This window comes from Ciconia boyciana, chromosome 4 (assembly GCF_034638445.1).
Source record: "Ciconia boyciana chromosome 4, ASM3463844v1, whole genome shotgun sequence".
NCBI classification, from domain to species: Eukaryota; Metazoa; Chordata; class Aves; order Ciconiiformes; family Ciconiidae; genus Ciconia; species Ciconia boyciana.
In genome coordinates, this window is record NC_132937.1 from 52591671 (window position 1) to 52618181 (window position 26511).

At 37.3% G+C, this 26511-nt stretch overlaps 1 protein-coding gene across 5 annotated transcripts in view; it reads left to right on the forward strand.

Annotated features, from left to right (window-relative positions):
* The window catches only part of CCDC171 (coiled-coil domain containing 171), a 157202-nt gene that overhangs the window by 10845 nt on the left and 119846 nt on the right, over window positions 1-26511 (forward strand). For 4 of the 5 annotated variants that reach the window (XM_072860212.1, XM_072860215.1, XM_072860214.1 and 1 more), the window contains exons 5-8: window positions 2099-2280; window positions 7422-7568; window positions 18780-18872; window positions 20236-20396. In XM_072860212.1, the coding sequence (XP_072716313.1) occupies window positions 2099-2280; window positions 7422-7568; window positions 18780-18872; window positions 20236-20396 (583 nt within the window). The remainder of the gene's footprint in view (window positions 1-2098; window positions 2281-7421; window positions 7569-18779; window positions 18873-20235; window positions 20397-26511) is intronic. The other variant, XM_072860216.1, reaches the window with a different exon arrangement.

Sequence of the window (26511 nt, forward strand, 5' to 3'; positions counted from 1 at the left end):
CAAGAATGGAAGGAGACTTGGAAACTTGCAAATACTTAAAGTACCAGGTGTTTTTAAGGTAATTAGAAAGCTGAACTTTCCAATCCTTTGGAGAACACCTAAAAAAAAAATTTTATGGATTGCAAACTGGAAGAAGGCTTTTTTTTTTCCCTTTGGAAATTCCCCTGCGATTGCAAGCTGAAGACTTGAACTGCTAGTCTCTCACTTAGAGGAAAGCTGTGGTTCTTTCTGTGCATACTCCTTTTACTGCAAGTTAGCTTGCCAGTTTAGAAGTGAGTAGTGTGTGTGTGTATTTTGAAATACTTTAAATCTCATTTTGTGAGATTTAATTCACTTTATGATTTAGAAAACTCATTGGCTGCTGTATTGGGCACAGCTGGCAGGTGGTGGTGGTGGGCGTGGGTCTGCAGGGCAACCTGTGTGGGAGGAAGGAGGTCTGGGTCTGCCTGGAGCTGGTCCTGGCCAGCCCCACAACGGGCAAACCCACCCACCACTGTTTGCCAAACTGCCTACTGGAGACTGCATGGTGCCTCTGCCAAAACGTGTTTCAGAAAGGGTGGTAAATGCCGAGAGGAAGAGAAAAAGAAGAAGAGGGGAAAAAAGAAACAGGAGGAGAGATAGGAGCAGAGCAGCAGCCTGAGCAGGTGCTGGGGCCAAAGTAGTGACCGCTCATGCAGGCACCAAGAGGCAGGACTCAAAAGGGACTGTTGCTGATGGAACCACAGCACAGTGACCCCAGTCTGCTGCACTGCCTGTCACCTCCCTGAAGGGACTGGGCTAACGTGTGGGGAGGGGACTGGAGAACAAAAAGGTGGTAGGAGAGGTTTTGCAGAGGCAAGGGATGTTTTCCTAAATGTGTATGTGTGTGTGTTAGTTTCTGTGTTAGTTTCTTTCTGTACCACAATCAGTAATTAGAAGTCTGTTGATTGACAGTAAATTACACTGGTTGAAATTCCTCAAACTTTTTTTTTTCTGTGACAGATGCCAAAGAAGTCAAATCATCATGGTGTTGCTTCTCAAATACTTTGCAGTTTATAACTTACCGCTTGTTTTTGCTGGTCACTTGGAGCCTTCCTCACCTCATTTGGTGCTTTGATGCGACCCAGACTTAGCTCCTTGGACAGAAAGCCTCATTTGTGTCTTGTCCTCTTCAGTATTTCCTCCAAATTGTTTTTCTGCTGTTCTCAGTGAGGCTTGACTTTCTACTGTCTGACAGTCCTTTCCCATCATTGTGTCCACTGATTCTCTATGTTGTCTTAAGTGTCTCTTCTGTTCATTTTATACTTCTCCGACTGGGAAGAAATTTCAGAAAACTGGCATGAATTTGAAATAAAAATAAGTTAGAAAGCGATGATCACTTAAATGCCAAAGTAGCTAGTTGTATTCAGTAAAATAAAAAGCTGATACAAATCTGAAAGCCAGTTTGTAAAGTAAAGCAAAGATCCTAGTCAAACTGCTTAAATAAATAGGCATAGATAATGAAGGTTTCTGTGGCATTTTAAGCTTTCGCAGAAGAATATCTACAACATTCCCCTGTCTCAGGGCATTTGATGGGCTGAAGATTTAAATCTCTTGAGCAGCAGTAAATTTCCTTGGAAAAGCTAAGCCTTTCCTTGCTAGCCCAACCTGCCTTAAGTTTTCCTATAGTCCCTTTCATGGGGCAGGTGCCTATCTTTGCTGTCACTTAAACTGAGCTCAAAATTAATTGACACTGACTAATGTTTATATCAAATAGGCATTTGGAAATAAGCTGGCCAAAAGTTGTAGAAATCTGAAATTAAGTCCTCAATGCTATAGAGACCTTACTTGAAAGAGTTATCTCAGGTTTTTATTCTTTTCCCAGAGGAGAAGAGTTTTAATTTATAAAAATCTTTAAAGTATTCCTATGTCCTTGTGTGAAAGATGGTATAGGAACACAAAATTTGATTGTTTCTTTGTAGTGAAGGTGGTGCTTTCTGGTGCTGGAGGTGCTAATATTCCAACGTTCCACTGGATATCACAATACACAGAAGAACTGACGATGATTATACGTTTTTTTTCTGAGCATGCTTTGCAGTGCTACTTGTCTTCTTCCTTTCTCTTTTTCTGTAAACAATAGTATTGAATGAAAAACTTCAGCAGAAGGTGGCAGAGGTTGAGAAAACATTTCATATTGCTCAGCAGAAGTGGAAAGAACAGCAGGAAAGACTTGCAAGTGAGAACGATGATATCCGCAGAACTTGCAACAGTGAATATGAATTGCTTCTTAAGGAAAGAACCAAACTAGAAAGTGTTTTGCAGGTATGATGTATTAATAGTTGGAAAGTTGCATGAGATGATGGCTGGAACCTTTTTGGTGCAAAGTGTGTGGTGGGTGGATTTTTTTCTGGTTTAGGGAAAAAATCCCCCAAATAGCTAAATATGGCAGAATATTTGTGAATAATATAGCTTTATAAAGTTACACTTACTGTGTCATAGTCTTTCTTGCTTTGATGAAATGTGTTGTGGCTGATTTTCATGGTAAACAGCTAAACCAAGTTACCAGTGCACAGTGGTAGCGAGGCCCATTTGCACTGTCGTGCAAAGCTGAGTTAGTAAAATCAGGGACACCCAACACCAAGCTTCTGATTCCATTTCCCTTTTACCTCCCCCAGTGTGACATCTAATAGCCTGTGAACATGAAAATCAGTTGTGTAATATGGAGACTACACACTGTCAGGGAACCCAAACGGTGATGATGGGATTTCCAGCTGTGCATTGTACATTACTCACTCCATGCCACATGTGAAAAATGACCGTTGTTGGAAATTCTGCTGTTTGGTTAGAAAAAAACCCCCCACATTTAATACTAAGAAATGGCCTTATAATCTATTTTAGCCTGTGGGTTTTTATTCTTCAGAGAATTCATTTCATCGTATTTAACAAAAAAAGTAATTTTCAAAGTTGAGTTGCACTTGTATGTGTAAATCCCGTAGATGTTAAATGTGTAAAAAATAATAAAAAAGATGAACTTTTTTACACTTCTTTTATACAGTCAAGCTATTCAAAACTGGATTATGTTTCAAAGAAATCTGCTAGTAGTATTATGGTGTGAAAGTGCTGAGTTAACATACCCAACTTTTACCTGCTCCACAGGGACACAAATTACATAACTATAATTTAATAATTTTAATCTTTTTAATTGACAATTGAATTATGTTTTATCTTAGCAATGTAATAATAGCATCTGAAAAAAACTGAGAATGTATTCAGCTATAGTTATCCTTTATGCTTTTAAAGAAGTGTAGTGCAGAGGCTCTGTTAAAGCTGATAGCCATTTACTCATATGCATGATGTATGCAGAGAACAGATTGCTACTAAGAGATACACTTTATTCTGGGAGACGACTTCTTTTTTTATATTCCTATTTTCTTCTTTTATAGCTCCCTTTAAGATGTGGCAGACTTGTCTCAGTTGGTCTGGGCATTGGTCAAGCAGTAGAAAATTAGCCCTGCTTTCTTCCCACCTGGTCAGGTCCAAGCCTGCGATGGTGCCAAACAGTCTTCCCAAATGACATGAAACAATCCTTACCTGGCAGCTTGATAGCCAAGTTCTGACAGCAAACCTACCTGTTGTACTACGTTATGGTGCTGTTGGTCAGGTTCTATACAGCACCTGTAGGAGCAGGTCTTAAAAAAACAGGGCAGAGAGAATCCCTTAATTATGTGTATTCCAAAAGTACTGTCTACTGACTCTTCAGCTGGTTGTTCGAAGGCAAGATCTGGAAAGAGAGGTGCAATAATGAGACCTGAAGTAGAAATCAGGTAGTGTGTAGCTACATAGTGTTTCTGTGCATGGGCTGCAAAAGGGGTTGTGCTCTGTTGTTATCTTAATGACTAGGAGTCCTGATAATGGAGAAGGATCCCACTGAACAGGATTTTCTCTGAATGAAGAACAAAAGGGAAGTTCCCTCCTTTCCCCGGTAATTTTGTGGATATGTTGAACAGTGCTTTGAAGGAACGGTTAGGAGAACCATAAAGGAATAGTTAAACAAAACAAAACCAAAAAAAAAAGAAAGCCAAGGAAAGAGGAGGTTTCAGATAAAAACATATGAGTTGATTGACAGGTGACACCCTAAGGGCCTTCTGAAACCAACAGAAACATGATTTAGTTTTCATTCAACATAAATGCTTAAAAAAGTAGGGTTAGGTATAGGCTATGAAGAAACATGGTTTTAGATACAGTTCTATTTTTTAAGTTGCCACGTAAAGCAGGCTAAGAGTGGAGATTTGGCTCTGACTTCTGGCTAACAGTAGGCTGAGTTAGGTTGAGGAGACTTTGCAATGGACTTGTCTTCTGTTCTCTACAGTGTTTTGTAGTAGCCACATTCAGTGAGTTTTAATACTGTATAAAAAGAGCAATGTTGGAGAGGTACACTCCCTCAAGTGATGTTTGGCCTCAGATCAAAAGGAGCAGTGGATTGCTTGGAACACATTGTGTTCTCTGTCAGTGGATGTATATTCAGAAGTAGAAGTGGTCTGCAGAGGCTGGTGTTTGGTTGGTAAATGTATTAAAGCTAGAAAATTGTTCAGTCCTAAGGCAAACATGATTCACTACTAGGTGTCAACTCCTAACCTGGTTTCAATAGTAAAAATGTTCTGTTTTCCCACTTTGCTTTTGTAGCTGTTCCCCTGCCCATTGCCCTACTTACAGGTTTTATGTATAGTTATAAAATTCCAGCAAATTAGAAATACATAAATAAGTGTAAAATATGGACTTTTCCAGCAAATAAAAGAATGCATAAATAAATCTTAAATATGGACTTGACTGCCTTAGTGGTTGCTTGAAAGCTTAATTGATTTAAAATCGGCAGATAAATATCAGAAGGATCTGGGTTTATAAATTACGACTTCAATGTGTACCAGTCTTTTGCATTGTGTATTTACAGGCCTGTTTTAAATACTTCTTTATTTATTCTGAGTTATGAAATGAAAGCTACATAAAGTGGATTTAATTTTGCTCTTAATATGTACATAGAAATGAGATTCTAAGCATGTATGCAAATCCTGGTTGGAAAAGCTGCACTTCATGAACTGTAATTCTGAACCTGACTATGAAAATGCTGAGGTAGGCATGGAAATGAAGTCAGCTTAACCTATTGAAATGTGTCTGTAAGATATGGAGGGAAAGTAATCCTCTCTGCTTTCTAACAGGTTTGTAGTGTGCTCTGTTGGGTGTGCTTAGCATGCTATCCGCTTCATAATAAAAGATGTTGGAGTTCAATAGTCAGTGCAACAGCATCACCTTGTGGTTAGTGAGAATATAATATTCCTTCACAGAAGCACTTAGTTTTTTCTTAGACTACTTGTAAAATCGTGTTGTTTATACACTTTAAAAAAAAGTAAGCCATGTTTTTCATAAGCAGATATATATATATATAGTAAGTGTGTATGACATGCAGGTATACATGGGTGTATATATATACATATATATACACACGTTTTTTTTACGCGGTGACGTATGTTTCTCTTTGAACCTTCTAAGTGCAGGTGACTACTGGGATAGTCTTGCACAGTCTTATACCAAGTCTGAAAAGTTTGGAGACTTCTTCAAGATTTTGGAATCATACAACTCATTTTGACTTGTGTAACAAGCTTGATGTATTCATGTCAATTTTAATCTGACTAATGTTAACTACATTTCCAGTATAAAATGTTTTTAAGTCTTGATGTAGTATTTTGCAGCAACTATCTATTACTTATGTCATGCGAGCTTTTCCCAGCTCACTTTTGTTAATGTTTGGAAGATATACCTGAAGAGATAAATATCTCTGTATCTTTCCAGTGTGGAGAGAGTGGGAGTAGTTGTATATTTCTATAAAAATGGTTAAAAATTTTGTTTCTGCATGCTGATGGGAAGAAACCTGTGTATTGGCTTGACATTACAGGCAAAATTAGGGGATTAGCTTAAATTTAGTCCATATCCAGGTATACTTTTTTTTGCAATATTTTGATTTACTGAGGTTGCCATTTTTTTTCTTCACATGGGTTTCACATGCGTGCTCCTTGTTATCTTTTCAGAGGATGCCAAAAAATAGTGCCATAGTGCCTGCGCATGAAAGAAGAGAGAAAATAAACTTAATTTTTTCAGTTACTAATTGGTAACACTTAGCACTCCAGAAGAGTTGTGATTCCCTTATTGTCATGTTTGATTGGCCAAAACATTCTACCTTCAGTCTGGAGAAACTTCTAAAAATAGTTTTCTAAACTTTGGAAAAGACTTGTATTTCTTTGATCTTCATGTATAAACATGGTTCTGTCAGACTTCAATCTTCCGAAGAATCGTTCTATATGAATAATTCATTTTCTCCTCCTCCTGCTCCCTGCTCTGCAGATGTCTTATGATTAGTAATTTCTAGGAACAAGATTATGTGATGTAAGGGTAATAGCAGAATTTGCAGGCCAAACTGGTTTATTTTCACAAAATGTCTCTTGCCGTGGTATTGAATAGGAGTAAATGAACAGGAGGACTTACTGTAATCTTTCTGTGTTTTGCACAGAAAGTCATTTTAACAAATTGGGTCTCCAAAGGTCCTCCAACTAAATCACTGGATTTATAGGTTGTTTCTGATGCTAGTTACGGAAAAGCTCATTCCTGTCCACTAGACCAAAGCTATTCTTTTTGAGACTTCTGGGATCTCCAGCTTAAGTATGTGCTAGACTACTGGGGGTTCATTATTTGGCTACTTTCCTCCGAGCCTGGTGTTGTGTGAATGTGGATTTTGTAACAGTGACTCCACAGAGCTGCTGAGTCCAGTAGTGTTAGTAATTATCCCAGCTTGTAGCTTGGTTCAGCTTCTGAACCCAGAAATTGAAGTGGGCAACAGCTTGGTGATTTTTTCCTACTGAGAACTAAGTAGTTCATGTAGATAATTTTTTAAAGTAATTCAGTTTCCAGACAGAAGAAGGTCTTTCTCAGAATAGCAGAAATTAAGATTATTTAGTCTATGGGAGTAACTATTTCTAAAAATATCTGATTTGATTTCAAGTTCTAACAGTTAAAACCAGAACAAAATAGAACTTCTGTCCCTATGTATCATTTCATCAAAGGCACTTAACTGTTTCCCTCTCGATCATTGCCATTGAGCTGGGAGAGAGAAGAGATTGGAAGAGCAGCCTTGTACTCTTTAGAGAGTAAGATTTCCAGTGGTGAATTTGCTCTGATTTTAGTATTACCGCAGAAGGTCATGTTCATAGTGATTTTTGAACCAACACATTTTACCTGGTGGTCAATGAAGAGCATGTCTGCTGTTGGGTAAATGGGACTGTTGACATGTACTAACAGGTTAGATTTTAATAACCTGTTCTAATGCAGTCTCCATTCACAAAGTATTCCTCTTTTGAACTCTTTACTATAATACTTTATTTTAGTAAAAGTATCTCTTAATGCTTTATTTTTTCTAGGAGCAGAATAATGCACTGCAAAATATACGCAAGAAAATGAAAGATGTGGAGGTGGAACGCAATGGCTGTACTGAGCTGCTGAGGCACCAGGCCAATGAGCTTGAATACAGCGCTGAACGAGAGGAGCGACTTAAAAAAGAACTTGAAGTAAGGCTTTTTGGCAATTGCTATGAGTCTCAACAAGCGCTGACACTCTGAGCAATTTTGTTTTTGAGTGATGGAACCTCCCAGTTAGGCTGTGAATTCTATGTACTGGATTAACAAAATGTTGAACATCTGTTTCGCAGAAAAGGCTGAACGGGCAAATGCCACTGTGTGCCTGACTTGAGACTGGTGTTTGAACAGCAGATGGGAAAAGGTTTACGTAAGCGTGAAAACAAGGCTAACTTTAGGAAATCTGTACATTTTCCCTAACCTCTTTATTTGTCTATCTTCCTATCTTTTTGGCTTAAGAACAGATTTTGAGAATTAGCGAATTTGTGATGGAGAATCTACTGGAGCTGAGGAAGTCATCAGATGTTGTGCTAGGTAGAGAGAATAGCATACTGGAAGATCACAGTGGTGTTACAGCAGCCTCTTCCTATCTAGACTTAAATGCTACAGGTAGTTCTAGTTTGCCTGTATGTTGAGTGACACCCATTGCTGAGAAGTCTCAAGTATTTTAAGACTAATATCTTGTAAATGTGCTCCTTTACTGGTAGTAACTGGTAGTAAACTGGTAGTTTGCTCCTAAGTTTCAACATTTTGTTTGTCCACTGATAGACTTTGTAGTAACGGTGTTATCTGTATGTACAGTCTGGACCAAGACTTTCTTGGTAGAACATTTGTCACTGCAGAAAAGCATAGTGAATGGATAATTCTTTATCCTGATGTAAGTTTTCTACCAAAGGCATCTTTAAATATTTTCTGCAACGAATTTTAAAGAATTAGCACTTGCAGGGTATTCGGAGCCCTTAAAGGAATAAGTGACATACAGTTTTCAGTCGTGTTTGTTATTTTTCCCTTAAAGGCAAAAGAAGTGTTTAAAGCATTGATTGCTAGGGAGGTAGGGCCCTGCATTAAAGATGAAGTACAAAAGAAAATTCCTACAGGGAAGATCAAAGCTCATCAGCTAAAAACACTGACTTATTGACCAACATGGTAGACTTTTGTGCCCTCAAAGAGATCTACAGGGAATCTATTGTCAGGTATTGTGAGCTGCACATATTGGCCTAGGCAGAATTACTTCCAGTTGGAAAGTGCTGCGTACTGTGGAGTTCCAATAGCCCTTTTAAAAATAAAGATTTTTGCTTCCAAGTACTTGAACAAGGGCTTTTTTGTGACTTCATGGCTTTTAATATATTAACATAGGAATCATGAGCTGAAAGGAAGAGAAGCAAGGCAGCGAATTATTGATCTTTCTAAATATTTTGATTGGGTGTACTCATCATCTGTAAATTTGAAAAGGAAGCACTCAGTTCCTTGGAAATGTATAACTGCTATGCCCTGGAGATGGTTTTATTAGGGAATGCTATCTATTAACCACGATCAGCTAAGATATTTTCATTGCTGCTTGTTTTTTTCTAAATTCTTTTCAACTTATTGAATCTCTTAATAATGTCATGAGAAAACAATATATTCAGACTACAGAAAAATCAGTGTTGTGGTACTTGGTGCAAGTGTAGCTATTTAAGCAGTGATGAAGGAAATTATGTGATGAAACCTCTTGTATTTGAAAGTTTAAGCAAATTAGCACAAGTCCCTGTGAATTAAAAACAAACAAGGTCTAAGTTAGACTGCAGTGCATATGCTTTAGTCAGCTTGCATCTCACTTTACCATCTCAAAAGTAAATTACATGTAAGTGTCTGAAAGAGCCTACAGTAATAACTTACCCATTCTATACTTGGAAGTCAAAGAGAGATTAACTAATGGGCATCTCTGAAAACACCTTTATTCTTTAAGAAGCAAAAGCACTAGATATTTTAAGCTTTCAATATTGATTACTGTAGGCAGTATTGATTACTGTAGACTTCATACTGGATAGTGGACTCAAACTCCAGAGTTTGTCACAACAGCATCATCTGCATCTTAGAAGGTACCAGTACTCTGCATCGCTGTTTGTGGAGCAAAATTTGCTCTGCCTTTTCTGTAGTCATGAAAGGCCGCAGGGGTTCTGAAGTTCAAAATTGAGGTTAATAAATTCTGTTTTAAGTTGTTCTCTCACCCATAATCCTTTCCCCAAAAAATATATACTGAGGAACAGTTTAGTATTAACAGAGTTTAAAATCTAGTTGCAACCTTTCTTTGATTTATAAATTTGTCATTCCTCTTCCTTTCTTACCTTCTGGAGCTCAATCAGGCAGAGGTATTATCTGTCCTTCATGCTGAAGCAGAGTGGAAAGACCTCAACCAAAGGGACCAGATAAGGGGCTCTTCACCTTTATAGCTCAGTTATTGGAACTCTATTAAAATATTAAAAGCCATGAAGTCACAAAAAGTCTTTGGTCTTGGAATCTGAAAGGGAAGAAAATGGGGGAGTGTTCAAGGACAGACTTGTTGCATAAAGGAGGGGAAAAGAGCACAATCTTCCCTTCTAATTGTGTTTGAAAGAAAGGACTATGCCCTTTTAAAAGGGCATGCTGTATTCCCAAGTAGAGGGAAGTGCGTGAAGCCTGGAGATTGTTGGGATATAAACACGTTGCGGTCAGTAGAATTTCCTCCTCTCTGCCTTAACAGCTGCTTCACTAGCATGCTAGCTTCTGTGGATCGCATTCTTAGTTGCCAAATTCTTCCCATACATTGTGGAAGAGGCATCCAAGAAGAGCACTAAAGCCTGGGCAGTAGTTTTCACTGTGTGCCAATGTGCCAAAGTCTTCTTGTGTTTCTGCCCATCTGGTATTACTCTCACAAAGTTCTGTGGTGCTCTAGCTGTCAATTTAAAACTCCTCAATGTATGGGAATAAGTATTACCCATGCTAGAAATATTGATAAAGTTCTGTTAACCAGTCCTGTACTTCCAGCTGTGGTTAAATACAACTCTTATTTTTGCCTATGATGTCAGTATTTGAGGTGGATTTCCATTCAGATATAAAAGCCTTAAAGTAGTACACCCCAGAAAGAACGGTCTATGTTTTTTCATGAAATAGCTCTGTATTTATCTCTCTTCATGGAATTTTTAGCTTATAGATTGAAATTTTGTTTTTGTGGGAAGATGGACACAGGAAACATGTCTTACTTAAATTTCCATGCAGAGTACCTTGTGTTAATGGGCATTTGGTTAGAAAATGTGTACTTAAGTTCTTGATGATGGCAGCGAACTTCTTAAGGTGATTTGTGTGAAGATTAGTGTAATTCTAATTAAAAGGCAATCTTATAATCATTTGTTATACACCACTTATTGATATGCAATGAGGATGAACTTTTTTGGAGTTCACAAAGCTGTTCCTTTACTACCCTCTGCTGGACATAATGGAGAAGTCCATGGGAAAATATTTGTGTTTCAGTGGCGAAAGGAAATGATAAATTTGGAATCTTTTTCTTTTTGTACAATGGAACTCTTATGAAGAATTATATCTAATAGACTATATTATAAAGAAAGGAAGGTGAAAAAAGTCGTGTCCCGCCCTTTTTTGCTTGGTGGTTTTTTTTTTTTTTTTTTTTTTAATATTAGTCTAGTTTTATTCTTCAATCATTATTCTGAACGTCGTCTAAAAGAGGACATTTCTCGTTTCTGGAATTAGAAATGAAGAGAAAGAATAATAGCAAGTTTCTGTGGACTCTTCAGTTGAAAAGCAGCTATTGGCACAGTGTCTAACCTGCTAGCTTTACAGTTTGCAGTGATACCAATGTGGTGTACCATTGTATGGACATGCAGTCCTCCTGAAGTGGAAGACATACTGTACCAGAAAAATTTCGATTGGGAACCTTATTATCATTCTGCCTCTTTAGCCTAAGATTCAGTAGTCAAACAAATTCTTGATGTATTTGTATTGAACTCATAAATATACTACTATTTATGATAATCTGTTTCCTGGAACCAGTGTCTTTTATTTTAGCCTGTACCTCCATTGCTCTGGAAAGATGATTTCTTGGGAAATATAGAGCAATTTGTATATAAAAGTAGTGTTTCTTGTGATGTGTCTAGCTGCCAAAAAGCTGGGTGGGAAAGTTGTTTGACAAAAAGTGGAGGAAAGGGGAATGTGGATTTTACCATGAGAAACAGAATTATTACTTCATAAATTTCAAATTCTTTGTCTTGTTCACAGAAATGTAGTGATTTTCTGTTGTTTGTTTTATGTGTTTGAGGCTGCCAACTCTTAGTAAGCTGGAGCTCAAGGTCTCTCAAGGTTTTTAAGCCTTTCTCATGAGGCCTGAAAAATGTCCCACAACTTGGTCCATTTTATTTCTCAGACTGAGTATGTTGCCATATTTCTGAGGCTTTGAGTTGCCATTTAAAGACCATTCCCTTAGCTTTCACGTTGCCTTTCCTGCTCCCTGCCTGTAAGTATATTGACCTTTTCATGTCCCGCTAAATGTGTCATCTTGTATTAGCTTGGTAATGCTGCTCTAACGGGGAGATGACTGCAAAGAAGACTTGAGTGTTGGTCCATCTCTGTATTTGCAGAAGTTATATGTACATGCAATAGTTTAAGGCTGTGGGTGTATTAAATTTCTTACTGTATCTAAGTCAGCGAACCATGAAATTTAGGTCCCAGCTAAAAACAAAACAAAAACCCACAAACCTACAGGCCTGCTTTTTTTTCTCCTTGTTGGTATTAATTTCAACATGAACTGCAGTGTTAAGTAAGTTATAGTTCTCATAAGAAAAACTTGAAAAAGCTCCAGGCAGTGCAAGACAGGACACATTCCTCAGCCTGTTAACAGTGCCACTGGTTAAACTTTAAAGTACCATTTGTCTTCTATGACTACACACTTCTTGATGGCTTACCCCTACTTAATCCTCTGCTTTCTAGTGTCTCCACAATGCACAACTGGCATCTAGGAATTCTAGTTACTGTGCCTGTCTTGTATATCCTCTAAGCACTGCAGTTTTCGTAATGGCATCTATGTGGTGGCTCCAAAGTTCATGTTTCTCCAGTGACAAGCTCACTGACACAATGGACTTTATCTCTGAGAGGAGCTTCTGCTATGTCATCATATTATTCAGGTCCAGTTTGAAGGCTGTTCAGTCTTACCTCACTATCAGACCGAGGTTGTTTGAATACTGTCTTACGTAGCCCTCACCAGGAGTAGGTAACAAGTCACACGTTGGTCTTGTCTATGTGCGTGTATAAAGTAACAGTGTCAGTTCATGTACTGTTAAGAAGTTTGCCAGCCTACCGAGCATGAGAACCAAAAGGGACGTCTTTTCCACTCAAGGTGCTGTAGAAAGGGAGAGCAGTTCAGATGGGTTCACCAACTGCAACTCAGTTGCAGATTGGAATGGACTTGGACTTTATCCAAAGGCAAACAAACTATATCAGTTTAGCAGTCCTCGTTGTTTTTACTTCTTTTTTAACCTAAAGCAAAGTGTATGGCTTATCCTGTAGCTGCCATGCCAGTGTAGTTGTTTACCCGGTGTTGTGCAGGCCAAGTATGGCTCCTCTGTCAATGAGACATGTTACTCCAGACTTCAGATACAGGAAGTGTTTATAGTGAGGGTTGACCGCACTCCGTCAGGCTGAAAGAACATTTACTTCAGTGGTTAAGAATTGTTTGTAGTTAAGTAACTTTATTAGTTACTGGAAGGTTGTTTATTATCCGGACAGGAGATGGCTCCACCTTACCGTGATCAAGAGGCATCAGCATTTCTAACACTAGGTGGAAGTGGTCAGCACGTGTCCCAAAGATGTGTTTAGACCTGTCCTCCTGATTTACGAGTTGTAGGGAAATGCTTTTAAGTAGGAAGAAGTAAGATCTTAATCTGAATATGGACGCACACAGAGTGGGTGGATGATGATCCAGATATGAGGTACACGTGTGTCCTCTTCACATAAAACTTTGTCTTGGCTGAGCATTTCACATAGGGATTAGACATCAGCCATGGGGAAGCAAAGTATCCTGATAACTTGTTAGTAAAATGAAACTGAAAAATCTTGCAGAAGTGGTCTAAATAGAAGCAGAGAAGAGAAAAATTACTTCTATTACTGTATCTAAACTTAGTAACTGTTGTAAATGTACTTTTCTCTTTTTCCTCTTGTTTTCTTTGTTGCTTATTTGATAAAGGGTATTTTGATGTAAATGCAAATGTCAAACGATTGCATTTTCATGGCTGTGGCATTGCACAAGTGTAGGATACTGAATTATTCTTTCAGTACGGAGTGCCCCAGTATTCACAAATATTGCAGTACTTAGAGCAAGTGTGAGGGGCTGAGAAAAGTGGAAGCCACAAAGTGTCGTTTGGAAAATGGTATTGCAAACTGTTAGCATGCAGAAAATGTCTCCTAGAAACCACATCAACATTGACATGCAACAGGACACTGGAAAAAGTGACTGAACCTTAAGGGATTAGAGTAAACATATAGCATGGTTGCCCACAAGTTCTAAGGCTGGCATTGAAGTTTGCTTAGTCATTTTTATTTGCCGTTTCTCAAAAGTCACAATTCTGTCTGTGCTATCATGGGAACAGATCTCAGATATCTTTGTTCTTTAAATTAAGACTGAAACTGACTCAGCTTGAATATCTAAGGAAACTTTGGAGATTCCATGAGTTTGTGTGCGGTAGCTTACTTAAGATGTCTGCCTTCGTATATCCTGTTAGGTGCGCATAGAAGTAACAACTGAATCTTGTTGAATAACCGATGTTTTCAATGTTGGATAAGCAAACACTTTGTAACCACTGGAGAACCCACTTTTTGGATCCATTGTTGAGATCGATCTCTGTGACTTGGACCTGACAAGAAGTTTTCCAAGCTAAACCAGAAAGTATTCCCATTTGACTCCCAGTTGAGAGACTGTGGTCTGGATGTCTGTGGCCTGCAGTCTTTCTCTATAACTTGTTTTCACACAGCTTCTTCTTTCTAGACAGGCATTGTGTGAAGTTTTCTGACACATACAGTTCAGTAAGGATACTGATTCTCACATTTCATCCGATTCAAACAGGTTTGCCTGGCTAACATGATTACCAGTACCAGTGTCTTTCTGTTTGTTAGACAGGAACACAGAACTCCTGTCCTCATCCCGTTTCTCTTTTTCGAATTGTTACTATGGTGTTACAGGTTAGACTCATCCCTGACATTTCTTTCTTTCCCTCACAGGGTGCATAATGGATCATTCTCACTGGTAGAGCATGCAGCTTCTCACTGTGAAGGGAAGTGCATATAAGTATTAGTAGAGCCTGTTTGAACCTTTACTAGAAAAACAGACAAGATTTTCTATATAGTGTTCTTTTGCAGCTGTGTTCTTCCCAAATAAAACTTTAGACGCAGCTTGGAATCCAGGTGCAACTTTGGTGGCTGATGTGCACTTAGATAAACAGCAATTCCAAGATTCTTTTCCTTACAGCAGTCTAATGAAATCTGAATTTCTTTATATTTAATACCTCTGTATTGCTTAGCAAGGCTTATGTGCTAATGGCTGGTTAGATATCTCTCATGAAGTTTTTGTTTTCCCACTAATTTCCCACTGATTTGCTGGCATCTGACTTTGTTTGAATTTGCTAGATGTATGGTGAACCATAAGCTTCAGCAATCAAATCATAGAACCCAGGAAAAAGATTCATTGCTCCACCAGACACAGACAGCATCTACATGACTTCCTTCATTTACATATGTAATTTTTCTGCAAGCTTTTTTAAGCATCTGAATCTCTTTTGGGCAAGACAGCTTCTTGTACTGGTAAGCGAAGATTAAGGTTTACCTGAGTAATCTTCTGAGACTTTTGAGGAGAACATAGTTCACTCTTCATCTTTGGCTTCTAGCAATGCAAGAAATTAGTGGTAGTTCCTGTCAGGTCCCTGACAATGACTTGTCTTGAATGAAAATACATTTTATTTCTCTCCCTAGGTCTTTGTTTTCTGAAGGTCCAGTGAACCAATTTAAACAAGGTTTTAAAAATGAAAATTGTAATGAACTACTGGTATGAGGCAAAGCTTTAAAGAATCAAACTCTAGAAGAAGATGAGCTTTAAAAGCAAGAATAGGGCGTTGAGATTCCTAAGCTTGTGAAGAAACCCCAGTTTTGAACAAGTCAATTTTCTCATACCTTTATATGGGGATATGATCTGTAAGATGATACTTACCTGTCAAACAGATATTGTGATTTCTAGTTTATAATTTAATTGCCCTGTGTGTACTGTTGTGAATGTCTTAAAATACTTTCCATTGGATACCTGTCAGGTACATCTAGCTCTTCTTTGGTCAGGGCCTAGGGTTCATAGGGTCCTAGTGTAGAAGAGTGTCTAGCCTGCTCTTCTACAGTAGGCTGGACACACTGTCCTGCTTGCAATTAGGAGCCTGTTTCTCACCTTCCAGAGAGCATCAGGAATCTCTGTAGCTGAAACACTAGTTTTCCAAGTGCTTCCCTTTTTATAGGTATGCTAATTCTATAAGTTAATTCTTCGGTGACTTGTGACAACTCAAGCAAATGAACCATCTGCAAATATGTCTGATTTTAAATGGTATTGCTCTTACTTCAGACAGCAAAAGACTGATACGTTGGCACTTCTTACAGGTGTCTGCTTGCTCCTGCCTCTCTTCTCTCATTGTCCCACGATTTTCTTACGAGTGAAGTGTTTATATTTCTGGGAGTTTGTGTTTCCTTTGGACCATGACTCTTGTCCTTGCAGTTAGTGTCCTCTAGTGTCCTTGCAGATCATGTCAGCTCAAGGAGATAGACTCTACATTTAAAGAACTATACCAAGAACTGATGCCTGTATGCTCTGTTTGGGAGAATGTGATTGCTCCAGTTATTCGTTCTTGCAGATGCCTTCACTCAAGCTGTTATTTATTCTTCTGTTTTTAGTTTCCTTCTTGGCACTGATGAAATCTAACAGTTCTAGGGGGCTCCATTTGAGAAGATAAGTTAACCATTTTGATAGTGTCTTGCATCTCTTGTTTCAGCTGAAGAGAGGCTGAAATGAAGGCATAGCTCTATTTTGGACTGGTGGTCAGGAAATAAGACTTAGAAGTCAAATGCAGTACAGAGCTTGTGAATTAGTAAGTTATGTCTAAAAACTTTACTTGCAGAATCACTTTTTTTTCTTTTTCCATGTCAGTGTTTGCTGTGAGAATAGACACTTGAACAAACCAGCCAAAGACAGAAAAGCATTTTTGCTCTTGAAGGTATGCAGTGAAATATTCTCAGTGAAGTTTCTATTTCTTCATTTTGTTTTTTAAAAATTACGTTTCCAACTCTAAATATTGTGATAAGTACCTTCCTCACTGCTGCCTTAATTCTTTTCCTCAGACTTAAAATAGAATTATTTTCAGGCTGACTTTTTAAATGTTATTAAAAAGGAAATGTAATCCACATCACTTATATTTATTGTTCACTGACTACTTTTACTAGGTTGGCAGTATTCTTGTGTAAAACCATCCTGTTGACAGATGTTGACCTGTTGGAGGATGCTAAGGAGTCCTTCCAAACTGAAGCAGGAGGTAGTTTGCTAATTCTCCATTAAGGGCAAAGGGGAGTAGGAGCTGATGTTTGGAAGGAATAATACTGTTAAGAGTCTAAATCAAGTAATTTTTTGAGAGTAATTGTAGCAATATGGAAGTACAGTGAGAGTGGTTGTGTAGGATTTGTGACTTTTTTTTTTTTTTAATTGAGTATGTTATGCAGATAAAACTCCTGGGAAGAGGCAAAGTTTAAGCCTTCTGATAGACCTTACTGTGGAGTAGGTTTGGTAACCTCTGTGCTGGTGATGCATTTCTCTTTAGTAGACCTTCCATGGACATCAGTTTCAAATGTCTTTCCTTTTGTGTGTGTGTGATTATACAAAGTTTAAATTTATTGCCAAGAGCTTTTATTTTAACATCTGTTAATGTTTCTCTCTCTTCTTTTAGATGTTCAGAATCAAGATGTAGTCTCACATACTTGCTACTTTGTTTTACTTTTCCAAAATCAATAATTTTGATTGTATTTATGTAACCTTAAATGTGCTTATGTTAAATGACTTTTTAATATTAACTCCTTTTTCTTGATCTCCCTGATTTAACTTGAAGCCAAGAGACATTTTGGGATGAATTTTTCTTTTCAATTCAGTTATCAGTCAAAGTGAAAAGATTTTACTGATAGAAAACAGTGTAGTTAAAATTGTATGGGAATTTCCATTATAGCGATCTTTAGTTACTGCTTTTGGTAAAAGTATTTTTCCAGATGAAATTCTGTGTCCAGGCCTTTATCTGGACATATGTATCTGGTGATTGCTTTTGTGTTTATTGTAACTTGAAAGAAATTTTTTCAGCTTGGATCACTTTAAAAAAGTTTAGTAAAAATATAGACTACTTCTTGAACTTTTTGTAGGCAATCCAAATTTCCAAGTAGATTCTTAGCATAGTCATTTGCATTTTTGTGCTTTTCTAAATGTTGTAAGAATGGGTAAGAAAGATGCGAGAGTTTAATTCAGAGAATCCCATTTTGCTTAAACTATGAGTGCATGTACAGGTGTTCTTCTGTGTAATGAGATGTAGTAACTGACTAAAATAGTCAGGATATTTGTTAAAAGAGATCATGAACATCCTGATCATTGTTAGACAAAAACATAACAGAATAGTTACAGGTCAAGGAACACAGCAGTAAAAAAAAATACTAGGTTAGTGCTTTAAAACATTACAGAGTTTACAGATTTTTGTTGTAGGGAAACTATGACTAGTGTAGGGCTGCAAAGCAATCTGTTCTGGGCACCTTAATTGGAAATTAGGTGCCAAAGCCAACATATTTTTGAGGAATTCTGTATCTCCTGTGTGCTTCATCTGTCTCGTCACTGAAATTGTAGATACTCTATAGATACCCCATTGTATTTTGGAACATACAGGGTGTGGTTATATTGCCTCAGGTGACAACCTTGGTGAAAAAGCAAATAGTAAGGGAATAGGTAGCATATTTAACTTGGTCTTTCTGCTTTCTGACTCCAGCTGCAGTTTTCTTGATTGTAAAAAATGCAGCAATAACATAATGCTACATCAATTTCTTTAACTAAATAGAAAAGAATAATTTAATGTTCTAGATATGTAAAAAATATTTTTATAAAAATTATAAATATTGTAAAAATGATTTTTATATGTATTTCTTGGTATGAGTTTTCACAGTTCCAAAGTACAAGTAGTTCAGATACATCAGGTTGGTGTATGGAGTCCTAATAGGCTGAATGAATAGAATAGTCTTTGTGTCACATTTACCATCTCTCCAGACTTAAATTTCTTCAAAATGTACTTTTAGGCAGCTACAGTGAGAATAAAGAAACTGGAAGAAAACATTGAAGCAGAGAGAGCAGCACATCTGGAATCCAAATTCAATTCAGAGATCATCCAGGTAAACTTTTTGTTAAATATTTTGTAGAAGTTTACAGTAAAACAGTTGATGAAGTTGTAAAGATACAATCTTCCTAAAATATTAAGACCACTTACTTGCTGCAGTGAAAACACTGAATAGTTTTTTTGCAGTAGTGCCAAAATTGTAATAGCTAATGTATAAAAGCAGAGAATAAAAAATATCTGCATTTCAGAGGAAATTAAAGGTATTAGAATAAATAATACAATAAAATGTCACATTTGTAAGTTTGAGAATTCCCACTAGCATTTAAACAGTGAGGGGAATGGAAATGTTTCACAATAGTTAAACACTATACTACTTTTTAAATATCCTGCCCTGTGTCTTTTGAATGGGCACTTAGAGCCATTTAGAGATACAGTGCATACATCCAGCTTCTCTAGGAGTGAGAGCTTAATGCATCCTGAAGCAGCAGTTCCAAATACAATTATTCAGAGAGCATTTCAGCTTCAAACAAAGTTATGATATCCGCAGTTACCAGTAAAGATTGACTATATAAAAAAATGTAGTATATATACTTGAATATTAAATCTTTGTATTATATAAACTGTATCACATGGGGTTTGACCCAGTAAGGCAATTAGGGTTTATTTTAAAAAGCAAGTGAGAAAAAACTGAGTGATGATTGCTTAGTAATCTCAGAATGACTAACAAGGCCTTCACACTGGACTTTTGAAAAACTAAGCAAAAATAAAAGGAATTATGGTGAGTTTTTTTTTTCTTATTTTCTGAGTAACAAAAATAAGTACTGCCCTTCTTCAGTCAGTTATTTTCTTATTCTCATGATCTTCTCTATGTACAGGCACTTAAATTTTTTAAGGTGATGATTATACTAGTAGAAAGGAAAGATTTAGTTTTCTTAATTTCCTCTCTCTACTTTTACAACATAGAAAGGAACCAGGAAGGTAACATTTCTTAAAGTTAGAGACTTATCTTTTATGGGTGAATGACTAGTAAGATTTTCTTCCTTGTTCACATACATGAACAAGCTTCAAGTGTGCTTTGTGCTGAGCGGAAGTGTAGCCTTTACTGTTAATCCCACACTTTCATGAGTCTACTTAAAAAATAGAATTCCCCTGGAAAACTTCAGTAATAACTGAAGAAGGAAAAATCCAGACACCAAAGGAGAGTAAAAGGTGCTTTTGGTCAGCATATCTATTTGTCTCTGTTTTGAACTGTATGTATTTATACATTTTTACATGTGTTCAATGCTTTCTGTGTATATACTTCCATATAGAATTAATAGAATATAGTTACCTGTAAAGCAGAACAGAACATAGAACAGCATTAAAGATAATGATAGTTTTTCCTAACTTGCTTTAATTGCTTTCTTATAACTTGGTAGTTAAGAATTCGAGACCTTGAAGGAGCTTTGCAGGTGGAAAAAGCCAGCCAAGCAGCAGCTCTTTCGGATTTAGAAATGATCAAGAAAGAGTTCAAAGAGGTAGAAAATGCATATGAGAGAGAAAAACACAATGCCCAAGAGAACCTGGAAAAACTCAATGTGTAAGTTGCCTTTTAAATTCTTTGTAAAATGGCAGTAGACGGCTTGAGTACCACTTATAGTTTACATTCTCTGTAGTTTTCAGTCACTGGAAAACAACACAACCTGATGCAATTTGCCAAACCAAGCCAAGATTCAGAACCTGGCATTCCATTAATGACAGGTCCATATCAGTAACCATACGTATTATAGGTAGAAAAAATAACTGATCTGCTATACATTATTTGCCAAAGCAAAAATGTTGAAAATAATAGCTATGATAGGGTCGTGTTTCCAGCAGTGTTTGGGAGGAATGTAGGAAAACATATGTGGCAGGTTTTATAACCTTTTTTTTTCTGTATACACTCACATTATTATGAAAACATTACTTTTTACTTCAGGGAGCTAGATGAATCTTTAAGACTTCTGTCTAGAAGTTGTGTATGATTTATAATGGATAGTCTTCGTTTTCAGCTCTTGAATAATTGTGGAAAGTTTTGACTTGGTAACGAAAAATAGAAAAAGGGGTGAAGTGTGTGAGAAAGATGAAATTACTTGGGATTCCTTTCCTGCTCAGCACAATCTGCTGTGTCTGTGGTAACAGACGGTTTTGGAAGAACGGCTTTGTTCTATTCCCCAGGCAGATACAGGATGCACAGTACTGAGTCTTCTTCCCTCGCTGAATCAAGTATATATTGGGGTGAGAAAATGTCAGGAAGAAGAATGGTGTTGGAAGACAGAGAATTGAAGAGTAGGTGAAATAAAGGATAGTAGTAGGTGAAGTTTAGGGAAAGAGGAGGTTTAAGAAGACTTAAAGTGGATGGCACACAGTGGGGGTGTGGGAAGAGATTCAAGCTAGGAGAATGGGTTGGAAAAAGACAGAGGTGGCATCTCTTTCAGTCTAGGATTATATGGGTCTGTACACATAGGTATTTATGTTGACTTATTCACACAAGCAATAGCGGAGGACAAAATAAACTGCTTTTCCTACAAGTAAAGAAGTTTGTGGGCCTGAGAGAGTCTATATGCATGGTAACAGAGATATTTTTAGTAACATAGTTGAAACCCATGCTGTATCATAAACACCTTAGAGCTCTTCATTAAAATAAGGCTAAAAGAAGTCTGAATGTAAGATTGTGCATTTAGGTAAACCAGAGTCATATTAAAAATTAAAGCTTTTTTCTCAAAGACAAGGAAATAATTTTTATGTTAAAAATTTGTGAAAATGTGTGAAATACATTATGATACTAATCTAATGTGATGCTTCAGGAAGACTGCAGTCTTCACAGCTGGGAAACTGAGTAAGTATATTTCAAGATTCTCTATGGTCCTAAAATAACATCAGTTAATTAAACTGTAATCTTATCCTGCCTGGTTGTTGTTGCTTTGAGCATGAGTTCTATGGCAGCAACATACATGGCACTAAGCTAATACCAAGTTCTTTGCCTTTCCTTGAACAGGAGGAGGCCTGTACCATTGATTTGACATTTTATTTGGTTTTTGTTGTTTTGTTTTTAAAAAAGCTCCTTTGTGTTCAAAACAGCCTTGTTCGGAGGAATGGTTGTTGGATCAGTAGTTTTATGTAACAAGCTACTTTGTACTGCATGAGTTTTTCTTGTATGTAACTTCTTATTCTTACAGAGAATATGGTTTGGTTTTTTTGTGGTCGTGGGGTTTTTGTTTGTTTGTTTGGTTGGTTGGTTTTTGGTTTTGTTTTGGTTTTTTGTTTGTTTGTTTTCTTTCTGGTAGGTTTCCATATTTGAGTGGTCCAGAAAATACAGAAAATTCATGTTACAGATAAAATCTTTAGACTTAAAAGTTTTCTTGAATTAGTGTTCTTCCAGCGCTTGTTCTTGGACTGTTTCTTCAGTCCTTCCAAGGTCTAATATTCCAAGGTCCATCTTTGTATTTGAGGTTAGACCAGACAAATTCAGCATCCTCAAGTGAAACACATGGCTTTTTTAGGTCTTTTGGCTAATGCCTGTTAAGCTGGAGTAGTTTTCAGTCTAGAAGAATTTCTCCTGTCTTGTCAGCTTGGCTACCATAGCATGGCTTTCTGTAATGAGTCAGGGAGCTGTTAACCTTCCAAGAATCTCCAGATACCGTTTACTCCTTCCTTCTGGAAGTTTTGGGAATTTTTCTCCTGTTGTTTCTGTCCAAGATCAAAAACTAGCCCTTGAATTGTACAAGCAGCTCATGTCTGTCTTCATATCTGTTATTATGCCTCTTGCATTCTTAGAGAAAACAAGTGTGTCTGACCTGTAGCCTTTGCTCCTGAAGTTCAAGGTAATGAGGCAAATAAACCACAGATACTGTCAAATTTAAGGGTGCAGTCAGTCCATCTGGGAGTTAATAGACTTGTAGAAATTATATCTATGACTTTTGAAAGTACTTAACTTTTGAAATGCTGAACTGCGCTGTTTTTTATCTTTATAGCTCTCTAGAAAATGAATGTGAGTCTGAACACATGGGTCATGTTCACCTTTAATCTGGTCACAAATAAAAGGCTAAAATTACAGATTGCCTGTTCTGATTTTATTATTTGATGTGAAGTAAATGTGGAGTAATGAATTCTGGATAAATGAGTTTTAAAAATACAATAACATATTTAAGTGTTACGCATGCACCAAAAATGTAAACCACACATCATGCAAACGTACTAGGTCCTGAAAGGAGTGTTAATGCTTTACACTGGGAGTTACATATCGGTAAAACAATTTGATTCTCAGTATTTCTAGTATGTTTGGCATTTTAATGCTTTTTTTGGTCTATCTTCAGTTGTTCTTTTTAACTTTCATCACAACTGTTCTCTCAGGTACGCCTCTCTATTTTAGCCAATTCTTATTTTCATGTTGCTACAAGATGTTTTATCTTAAGTATCTGTGCTCAGTAATAATTTTCAGTACAAGATCTCGTGAAGATTCCTTTTGACCCCACAGAAAGTTCATAAAATATGAGTTCCTCACCTACATTTTTTAGAACAATTTTGGTTGGTTGATTTCATCATGCTAGACCCTAATCCCCCAAAGTGGTATGCATGTGCACTTAAGTTTCCTTAACAAGCAGAGTTTGTCAGAGCATTTTACTCTGTGAATTATATTAGTTTCTCAGATGAGCAAAGACCTTTTATCTCAAGAAGTAGTCTTAAGTGGAGTACTGCCTGCTCATGGAATAATGCTGTCCAATTGTTACTATGTGGAGCTCCACTATCCCTTTAGGTGTTGAACCTGAGCACTCTTTCAACAACTCTGTATTTTTTCTAAGCACTTACTGGAGTGTAATTTGCAATTTCTAAGTTAGTGACAGAGATGTGAGTCTTTAAGGCCTGAATTATTCTATTATTAGTATGAATATGTTCTGAGAATCAAGGGATGATAATAGAGATAAAATGTAAGCTAATTAGAAGCATTTTTGATGGTAGCTTAAACATCTGTTTAGGAATTTTCCAAAACATTAGAACTGTACAAGTTTTACCACAAGATCTACTTTTTAAAATTTAAATGAGTAATGTTGGTTAAAAATTGTGAAAATCTGTAAGTAGTAATTTTCCAACTAAGTCTTTGAGAGACTCTTAAAGATACTTTCCTGTATTAGATTATTCAGACCAGCATAAGGATAATGGTTAAATATTGAATTACATTGCTGCATTCAGTAATGTTTTGTTCCTTGTGAGAATCTTTTATCTAGACGTATGAAGCTATTTCTTTAAGAAGCAAAGGTTTTTGTGTTTGGGGTAGTTCTGGTCCATGAAAAATACATTTTGGAAAAGTGAGAAGAACTCTTAAACAAAAAACTTATCCTCAAAAAAAAAGAGTTGTTTTTAGGGAGTATATTTTCTTGTCTGGAATTGGTGTAGAAAATACCTGAATATATGTATTTGTTGTGGCTAAGACTAGGAAATACAGTTCTTACAGTTATGGTAACCAGTTGCATTAGGAACTTCGATATTAGTGCTTACAGAGAAGTAAGTACTTGTGATACTAAAATGCAACAAGAACCTTAAAAAGCCTTCCCTGTTTCCTCTAAACTGGATAATTCTATTCAACACTTATTTCCCAGGAAAGCAGATTTGCCCCCCCCCTTTTTTTTTTTGGTACAAAAAAGAATTTGTGCCTACTTAAAGCATTTGTTCTGTGTGTTAACTCGATATCAGAATAAACTTTGTCTAATATCCAAACAGTGCTTTGCACTACTTGCAATCATCTGTTGATTCAGGCAATTACTCCTAGCAGCTTCTGCCAACTAAGTTGTTTGAAAACAAATTATCTTCTGTGATTTCAGAGAATGCAAACCTTTCCATGGACATTAACACAGTTAAACAGTTGGTGGTTTTGTTCACAGAGCTTTAAGAAACAGAAACAGCCTATCCTTACAATTTTGTTAGTCCAGACACCTAAATTTTCAGAACTCTGTAAATATAGGTAGTGAAGGGGAAGCTTATCTCTGATGGACATCAATATACTCAGTTCCCTTGAGGAAATTACATGGAGTGGGCATGTACTGCATCGTCTGTTTCCTGTGCCTTTTTTATTCTTTGAAGCATACAAGTATCAGTAACATTGGTGAATATCAGTGATTGCTTTCACCGGATCCCTTCAGAGAGAATACAAGAGCCTTTGATCTGCTTACCTTTGAAGGCTGTGGTCCTTGGACTCCAGACAATGTCAGGAGCTTGGCTTTTTCTTTTAAGCCATGATTTGGCGTCCTAACATACTTACCCTTTTTTCTGGAGGAGTCCCATGAGTTTGTCTTTAAGCCTCAGTCTTTGGAAAGTCTTCGAGGCTTTCATTTGTTGTGCTAGAACACTTGTATGTCTTTTTAGCTGGAATTGATGTAGGATAAAATGATACCAAAGTTGGAAGCTATACAAAGCTGTGAGAATTTATTTTCTCAGAAAAAGGTGGTTGTAATAACTGAAACCAAGCAAACAGGCTTTTCTGGGTTGCATAATTTATTAATTAGCTCTGAACCCAGTAGCACTATGTAAATTGGAAACCAACATGGGATTTGGGTCTCTGTGTGAATTTACTTTTCTTGAAGAGTGAGAGCATGACATAGAATAAATTGGAACTGCTTTTGCTGTGTTTCTGAAAGCTGTGGGAGTAGAAGCTACTTTGGGGGACTGAAACAGGCAAGTTCTTTCTCTGAGAATCAGAAGTAACCATCTACAGCTAAAAGAAAAAAAAAATCAGCCAGGCTGAAGCAGAAGCACATAGGTATATGGAGGACTGATAAAGTAGTCCTTCAGCTAGAAAGATAGGTAGATCTATAAGAAATAAGTAAAAGTTAGGAAGTGCCAATATTGATTCAAAAGTTTCAAAGTTGGAAGAACTTTGAGCCCTTTGCATTACTTTCAGTTCTAGTGAGACAGAAGTGATAGGAGAAGAGACAAAGAAATGAGACACAGCTGTGTGTTCCCACTGCTAAGAGTTACATCCAAGAACAGTTCAGGTTGAAAGGGATTGCAGGAGATCTATAGTCCAACCTTCTGCTCAAGCCAGGATCAGCTATGAGGTCAGGTTGCTCAGGGATTCATCCAGTTAGGTCTTGAAAACCTCTAGGAATGGAGATGGCACAACCTCTCTGGGAACCCGTTCCACTGTTTGACTGTCATTAAGGTGGAAGAAGTTTCTCCTTGTCTGAACCTCTTTGTATTCAATTTGTGAGTGTTGTGTCTTGTCTTCTAGCCATACATTGCTGTGAAGTGACTGGCTGCAGCTTCTTGATAATCTCCTTTTAGATATTGGAGGGCCTGTTATACGCCCTGAAGTTACCTCTTCTCCAGCCTGAACATACCAAGTTCCCTCAGTTCTTGCATGTACTTCAGCCCCTAACCATGCTGGTGACCCTCCCCTGAGCTCACTCCAACTTTTTTCCTGTGTTACAGGAGAGGTGTGTGTTTAAAACTGGTCATTGTCCTAGATGTGTTGTAATGAGTGCCAAATAAAAGGTGATTAATCACTTCCTTTGATCTTCTGGCTGTGCTACTGCTAATACAGCCCAGGATGCCGCTAGCTACCTCTACTTGTACGCCATGCTACCGATTTGTGGCTAGCTTGCTGTCTACCAAGATTACCAGGTCCTTTTTGAGCATAGCTGCTCCCCAGCCAGTTACCAGCCATATCGCTTCAGGGGGCT